Source organism: Marmota marmota, unplaced genomic scaffold (genome assembly GCF_001458135.2).
Source record: "Marmota marmota marmota unplaced genomic scaffold, marMar, whole genome shotgun sequence".
NCBI lineage: Eukaryota > Metazoa > Chordata > Mammalia > Rodentia > Sciuridae > Marmota > Marmota marmota.
Genome location: NW_026000037.1, coordinates 3,761,926 through 3,770,688, shown reverse-complemented (window position 1 = coordinate 3,770,688; position 8,763 = coordinate 3,761,926). Strand labels below are relative to the sequence as shown.

Below are 8,763 nucleotides of genomic sequence, written 5' to 3'. Positions count from 1 at the left end.
AGAGAGGAGGGAGGGAGGAGCGGGTGGAGGGGCAGGGACGAGGGGGGCAGGGAGAGGAGGAGGGGTGGGAGGGGCAGGGGAAGAGGGGCAGGGCAAGATGGCAGAGGAAGGGTGGGGCACATAGGCAAGGGCACAGATCCCCCACCACAGAGGTGAGGGGAAGCTCTCTAGGAGGGGTGGATTTTAGCAGAGTCTGAAATCAAGGAAATCTGGAGAATTAGGGAACTGGGCAGATTTGGAAACGGAGTATGCTAATGCCATAGAATTTTCACATCTATTTCTAAACACATTTCTATATTGTTGAAATATTGTTCTTCTTAGATATGTGAAACTATGCATATTATAATAAAAATATTGAGTTAAGTACATGCTGTTTAGGTTGAGAGGGATGCTCTGGGGCCTCACTTTTGGCCCTGTTACTTACCAGGTGCCTCCCGCCGGGCACATACTTGACCCCTACAGGCCTGTGTTTCCTCCCTGTACAATTGGGAGGGTACTGTTACCTGCCTAATAGGGTCGCTGTGAAGATTAAATTAGCATCTATAAAAAATCTCTAGAACAATCCTTGAGAAACACTAAGTACAGGAAAGTGCTGGTTATTATTTTTATTTTTTAAGTTTTTTATAAGAGAAATATTTGATGACTTAGAGTACTCTAAATGAACAAGTTAGATCAAAACACAATTGGAGTGTCTGCATATTCTGGGGAAAATATGGTTTCTGACATCCCCTTATGTGTAATTGTTGATCTTGACACCGAGTAACTAAGGTTGGTGTTGTTGACTTCGAAGCTACTTTCACTTAAATAGTTACCTAAAAATGTACCTTTTGCTATTAATAACATCCAGAAGTTTCCTTATTAAAATATTCAGATTAAGAACTTTCAAGAAGATTTTTAGGAAGAACTTGAACTGTGTTGCTCAGGATTATGAAGGTGAGCTGGAAGACTTCAGTCTCCATGACCTTCAAACGCAGGTCTCTCCTGGACTTCAAGGTCAAGCACATAAAGGGAAGACGTCTAATGGCCTTAGGCAAAAATATTCCTTCTTTCAAAATTTATGTTTAGTGGTATTTGTGATCTTTTTGTACCGCACTCCCAAAACCGGTCTTAAAATTTAATAAAGTGAATGTCTCAAAGCCCATTTTAATTTAATCGTGGAATAACTGAGTTTAACACATTACCCACATTTATCTTGTATATTCAGGTGTATGTGAGTACATAACATATTTATTGTAATTTTATGGTTTAACAAAAACACTCGGTAAGAATTTGACACTGGTAATCTGACCACATTCTGTACCCTTGTTCCATTTGTCAAGAAATTCCACCATTGCAGTAGGCGGTGCAGGCATGGAAGCAGCCACTCACGTCTGACCTGCTGAATTCATACACACTTGGAATTTAGGGGAAAGCAAAGAAAAAAAAAAAAACATAAAACTATGACACAAATGGCTTGATATTTAGAAATGCCCCATGTACAAAATGACTAAATAATAAATTATATTCTTGTGACAATTCTTTTGAAATAAAAGAAAGATCAGACATGCTGATTAAAACAATCTTTTCATATTCAAAATCAGCTGACATGGTGAAGTAACAGTACTAGCACATGCCTGGAAACGTCTAGCCAAGAGTAATGATTTCATTAGGTCTTTTGAAAGTCTTATTTTTTTAAATATCCAAAATATGCCATATCAGCAACACAAGAAACAAATATCATGTTTCAGCTGCAGTGCAGTGGAAATAAAGATGTTTAAAAATACCCTACTCTCTGGAGAAACCACAGAGACAAAAGCACATGGAAGGAATTCTGAAGGTAAATAGCTCTAAATTCCACATGCACTTTACAACCTTAACCAGCATTTGAAAAACAAGTAGGGTACCATGAGACCATGTTTGATCATCCTGCCTCATTATGGGCATAATAATTCTGTTTATAAAAGGAAAACAGCGACTGACAGAGTCAGATGCTTGCAAACATGTGTATCTTGATCCAACACTTTTCAAATGATATTTAAATGAGAGTCAACATGTACAGGTTGCTTTCTAAAACTGGGATTCCTTTACACAGGCGTGTCCTTCAGCCTTTCTCAACTGCCCTGCAAGAGCTTGGATAGTCTATTAACACTCACATGGTAGGTTAAGCAATTAAGGAAACGACTACAGAGAACAAAAAACATATTGACACATAATGTGCAGATGACCTATATGATCTTAGTGTTGTAAAGAATTCCACTAAAGGGCTGGGATGTAGTTCAGTTGGTAGAGTGCTTGCCTCGTATGCACAAGGTTCTTGGTTTGATCCCTAGCACCACCAAAAAAAAAAGAGAGAGAGAATTCCACTAAACATCCCAAGTCAATACACCGGATAGTGTCACATTTTAATACTAGCCACCAATTAAATGAAGCACCTTTCATTTCCTGTTCAGTCCTGTTCCAACTAGATGATAAAAACAAACAAACAAAAAAACAAACAAACAAACAAAAAAACACGCAGCGATGATTGGGGAAGAGAGAAATCCTTTCAAAAACTTTTTTTTGTTTGTTTTCTAGATTCAACTGAGAAATAAGAAGCTGAGAAGAGTGTAGAAATTAAGGTTTGTCTAAAAGCATTAATATTAGTTTATTCTAAGTAATTCAAACAAAGAAAAAGGGCAACATTTCCAAATGCCATGGTAAGTCTAGGTACCCATGCTATTGTTAGACAAGTCTGGATGGCGCCTGGCGGAGTGGTTTGTGAAGTAACACCAGCAAGCCATTAAGTGTGGAGATTCCTTATTGGTTGACTGATGTATCTAGTTTATGCTAATTAGATAAGCTGTGTGGAATGTATAAATACTGCTCCTGTCCTGCAATAAATGGCTTCCACTCCTGCTGTATCAATCTACACAAGTTGTTCGTCACCCCCCGGTTATTTTGCTGCAGCTGGACTGCGGCATGCTATTTTGCAAAGGGCCAAAGAACTGTCAGTGCCTCATGTCAGAAGTCAAAATACTCAGTACTTATTAAACCTAAACCACCACTAAAAATTTAAGGGAGCACGTATTCAAGAAGGATAGCAGCCTAATGAGCTTCATCTCTAAAAACAGAATGGCCAAATATCACAAAAATGTCCCTCATGCCTTAAAGTTGTAGGTTCATCACCTTGTTCCCTTCCATCCTCTCCTTGCCTTCTACACACACACTCCCCCACACACACACATGCATGCACCCATGCACACTCACACTCATTCGTACACAGGTACAGAAACATGCACACACCCCACACATGCATGATCCGTACACACAGTCATGCACACACACATACGGACACACATACATGTGCATACACACATCATGCACACTCACATACTCACGCATACACATGTACAGACACATGCACACACTCACACATGTGCAGATCCAGTTAGAAGGCTTTGCTGATCTGCAGGCCTTTGGACAGCCCCACTGCACACCCTTGCCCTTCCTTCTTTATAGCCTTACACTTTTCTGTCCCTTACCTCACTCTGTCTCACTCCAAATGTGCGATTTGTGTGTCCTGGATTCATCAGTCTGCATTGAGTAGTCTTTCAAACTGGGGTGTCTAAGTGAAAACACTTGCCTAGATGCTGAGGCATTTTTAAATGTAAAAAGCAACTCTCAATAGAAATAAAATAAAATGAACTCAAACCCGTGTGGGATCATGACTGGGTAGAGGCCTAAAACTTTCCCACTGCCTCAAATCTTATGCTAACTATCAACATATCTTAAGAGACAAATTAGACAGCAGCGTGAGCACGCACACCTGATCTCACACACTGAAGTCACTTAACAGGCAAGAAAATTAACACACACAGCACTGAGCTTCTATTAACACTTATTTGTACTCTTGAAAGGAAAAAAAGAGGGAGAGAAATAAAAATATAACAGCTAAGATACTGGTATTGGAAAGGCTGAATGTTCCATCTCCTAAGTTGAGAAAGCAGTGTAATGATTAAAAACAACAAAAGTTCTGAATTACAATTTCATTTGTCATTCAGTATAAATTGTGTTGAATAACCCCATTCTATTTAAAGTATTTTATGGAATAAATAGCATTCCTTTAAAATACATATTAAAATTAACAGGGTTACTGCTTTATTTTTCTGAAGTGATAAGAATAAATTACTTCAATTAAATGAGTTTCATTTGCTAATTCTACAGCAAATATAACCAATGAAATAACCATTATAATTACAATTATGAACTTTTTTATTGTTATTGTTATTGCTATTTTCAAATTAAAGTTGATGAAATTTTATGAATTTATATATCCAAATATATTTTATCAATGATAAGTTTTAAGAAAACGTATTTGCTAAATCACAGCAATGATATTACATATATATCAGTAATAGAAATGTTCAGTAATATGACTCTTTCCATGATAGGATTTGGAGGAAGTGTGGGCTTTTCTCCATATATAATTGAATAATAGGTAGTAAACACAAATCCTTTCTAATGGAGAACTATAATTATCTAAATGTCTGTGCTTTATTCTTTTCCCTTTTACTATTTAGATTTTGGAGAAATTTATAAATGACTAAGACATTATGTATCTGTATTGGCTGCTAACATTAGTCTGACCATTTGGAGCATGCTAACTTACATGGCTAACTGCAAAATGTACAGAAGATAATAACCTAAATTGTGCCCCTAAACTTCACACTCAGCACTGGACATAAAATTTCTGCTTATTGAAGAAATTGAAATTCCTTAACTTGTTTGTATAATATCCTTAAAACGCACATTATGTAATTTGTTTTAAATGTATATGTAGTACATACACATATGTGAAAGCTGAGCAGGACTGTAGGGTATCTTTAAAACTTTGTGAGTTAAAGTTTTCACTTTTTTGCAATTACAAATAAAGTAAAAATCAATCTTCGGCTGCCACCAGATAGTAAATTTGAATGACAGAGGCATAAAAATGAAGACTATTTTTAGATCCTTTCTTTTTTTGAGAAACAAAATAATCTGGTTAAGAAATCTCAAATGCAACCAGCAATTAACTAAGTTATGAACTGCTGATCAATGGAAAATCACCTCCTGATAGATTCTGTCTTGACAGTCTTATATCACATTTCAAATATGATCTAACCAATGTTCATTGGGAAGAAGCACCCGATGCAAAACCTTAATTACAATGTAGTCAAGCTGTCGATATGTATGTGGAATTTGATAAATTGCTACCATCCTGTGTTGCAAAAATTCAGAGACTTGCTCCAAGCTACCTCATCAGCATCCATGGCTGTTAGCTGCATAATCTTGGAGCCATCCCCGATGTTCTCCTCCACGGTGAGATCCAGTGTGTCTGTTGGAAATATTGGTGGATTGTCATTGATATCTTGAAGGGTTATTTCTACCTGCAGAGAGAGAGGAGAGAGAGGAACAATGCATGAGGGTCCCGTGTGCCTAAAAGATACCAGTTAAAGCACATACCCAGAATCCATACCATAGGCCCCGAGCATGAATCAGAACCTGTGTGTTCAGCATCCCAAGTAAAACAGGCCCCTAGGGAAAGTTGTGAAATATTTATAGAAAACACAGTCAAGCGAAGATCATTTGACCTGTTGGTAGCAATTAATTTTACATCATCACCATGAAGCTTACACTAGAGAAGGCCCACTGATCAAATGTCATTTTAATCCCCAGTGAAGAACTATTAAGTCTTGGGACCATCTGTCATTCAACCATTAATCTTGCCTGACACAGTTGAGGTGGTGGAAATTTTCTTCCTGAAATGTTTACATATTACCAACTGATGTCTAGGGAAAAATAAGACGTGCACATGTTGTTTTAAAAAACACTGAAAATGTTCCCCCTTTAAAGTCAACCCTCAGCTTTGGGGCGATGAAAAATACATATATCTCTCTATCTCTACTCCTATCAGCACTTCTTCTTGGTGATAAAAATCAAGCAATCATTCCTTTCAGACCCCTGTTTGCATAGGTTGCAAATATTGACAGCCCTGTATGAAAGATCCTGGCCAGCGATATGTGTTCTCTACATAAGAAAACTGTTTAAGGAAAGGATTCATGAAGTCTAAATTATAACTTCAAACCATGTGTTTCGTTTTTTGAGCTAGGTGCTAAAAATTGAAGTTCTGATAAGAAAGGGGAAAGCCAACTGGTAATAAAGGGAAACCTTCCCCAGTTGGACCACAGAACCGAGTCAGGAATAGAACCGTCCACCCAGGCAGCAAGTTCAGAACGAGGATGGAACGCTGTCCTTACAGCTAGGCCGGGCTGCCTTGGGTACAGGCGTGATGAGGGTGACCTGGGACAGGGAGATCAGAGGAATTCTGGATTCTCCCTTCCTAGGGGGATGGAGCACGGCAGAAGGGAGAAGGATGACAGGTAGAAGTGTCACTGCAATCTGACTAGACAGGAGAGGGAGATCAAGACAAGCTAGACAAGGATGAGCAGAGCCCAGAGAGAAAACTCAGCCACACAGGAACCTAAGTGTAATGATCACTCTGCAGCCAGCCCCGCCTCCTAGGAGGGTTTGAACCTGGCCTGGGATCAGAGCAGGGGCTGCTGTGAGTTCAGTGACGGGCAGCCTCAGCAATTAGGATGCTGCCACGCCTCCTTCCATACCCCCAGGAAGGACCCATGGTGACCACAACCGCAGCTGGCTTCCTGGCAGGCTTAGGATGGATAACCTGGTGTTCAAATTCTGGTTTCCCACTTATAGATGTGTGAACTTGGACATCTAATTTCTCATAGCTCAGTCCTCTGTCCTAAGTCAGGGCAATGGTACATGTCTCCAAACATTTTGTGAAGACAACGTGGGTGATGGAAGTACTGCTCCACACAGTCTTTGGCATAGAGGGAAGTGCTCCATGAAAAGTCAAGATCCTGGTTTTCAGGCTGTCAGGACAGACCCAGGAGCTCTGTGGGGCCAGGGAGAGGCTCCGAGAAAAGGAATTCACACTACCCAGATCCCATCGAAACAATCACTTCTGGGATATGAGGAAGGTTTACCAAGTACTCATGAAGAAAGAGCTTTGAAATACACACACACACACACACACACATATTCATGTATTTCAAAAGGTCCAATGTGATGGTCATCCAAGAATGAAACTGTTAGTATGCTTCAGAAATCAGTAAATATATTTACATTACACATGTGCAAATTTTCATATATGTAGGCATAATCCTTAAATGAATGAAGAGAGAAATGAAGAATAACATAAACTGATCTGAACAGCTCATAAGTCAATTCTGAATTTTAAGTTCAATATAATATTTTTAAAGTCTAAATTGTCTTTCATCTATAATTTAAAACTTATCCTATTTGGAAAACAACACACCCACCTCGTGTATGCTTGTGTGTGTGTGTGTGTGTGTGTGTGTGTGTATGTGTGTGATTGTGTGAATGTTATGTGAGAGGCTGAGCATATGTTAGTATGTATTTATGTGAGTGGTATTGTGAAAGTGTATGTATATGTCAGTATGAATGTTCAGAGAAGAATAGTTCATTGAAATGAATAAGAATCAAGTTTGAGATTAATTAAATATATCAGGCATTTCAGGACTATAAACAAGATAAAATTGGGTATAACTCATTTCTCATGTAAATGGTGTGCGTACGAATTGCACTACACCTGCCAATATTTAACAAAACAGCTGACCCACGTATTAGACCTTGCTTTAGGTTACTCGTCTGTGTACTTACACGCACGTGAGCACACACAAGAGCTCTCTGAGGTAAGCACTATCATCTTCCCACTTGAGAGCTGAATCCATGGAGGTGCAGAGCTTGTAACCCTCTAAGTTACAGAGCTAGGTAGTCACAAGGCGAGACAGCTGTAGGGGAATGCAAACCTATCTCATGTTTGTATGTGTCCAGTAAATACAACAACCAATATTTGAAAAATATATGTCACACCTATATGTATGTATTTCCACAAATGCACATAGTATTCCCTTCTGGGATCTGAATTGCTTTGATGTGCACACTGGTGCCAGTGTTTATTCATTCACTATCTTATAAATGGGTCATATGATAAGCATGTTAGTCACTAAAAATACAGAACAAATTAGGACATGTCACCATTCCTTGCAGGCAACAGGTGAAATATGTTAACAGAAATATGAACAAGTAGAGGCATTTATGTTACCCCTGGAAAACGCTCTGCTGACCCCTTGATTCCAGGACCTTTGCTCCCCACACTACGCCCTCTCTGAGCTTCCTGCCCCTGGACCAGGGCGGTTACCTTCTCTCCTGACATCTACAGATCCTAGCCTGTGTGGCTTGTTCTCTTGATCTGAGGCAAACCAGTACTGGGCCCTGTTTGGACAAGGACATGGTGGGGTTTATTTTGAAATGCTATCATATAAAAGAGAGGAATCAAATATTAAAAGTTTAGAGAAGATATCCAGAAACGATACTTAAGCATTATAATTTTTAAAGACTTCTTTCCTTTGAACCAATTAGATCCCTTTAAAGAATGCAGAAAATGGTGATTAGTGGTTTGCTTTAAAATTCTGGAAAGCTGGGCTGGGGATGTGGCTCAAGCGGTAATGCGCTCGCCTGGAATGCGCGGGGCGTTGGGTTCGATCCTCAACACCACATAAAAATAAAATAAAGATGTTGTGTCCACCAAAACCTGAAAAATAAATATTAAAAAAATTCTCTCTCTCTCCTCTCTCTCTCTCTTGAAAAAAATATTCTGAAAAGCTTAAGCAGCTTATTATATTATTCCTGAACCAAAAAAGTGAATGTTGTAAAATGCAT

The 8,763-nt window shown here is 38.9% G+C and overlaps 1 protein-coding gene across 1 annotated transcript in view; it reads right to left on the bottom strand.

Moving 5' to 3' along the window:
* Fat4 (FAT atypical cadherin 4) overlaps positions 1–8,763 on the bottom strand; it is a 152,373-nt gene that overhangs the window by 77,666 nt on the left and 65,944 nt on the right. The window contains 1 exon segment of the mRNA XM_048812032.1: positions 5,253–5,384. Coding sequence (XP_048667989.1) covers positions 5,253–5,384 — 132 coding nt within the window.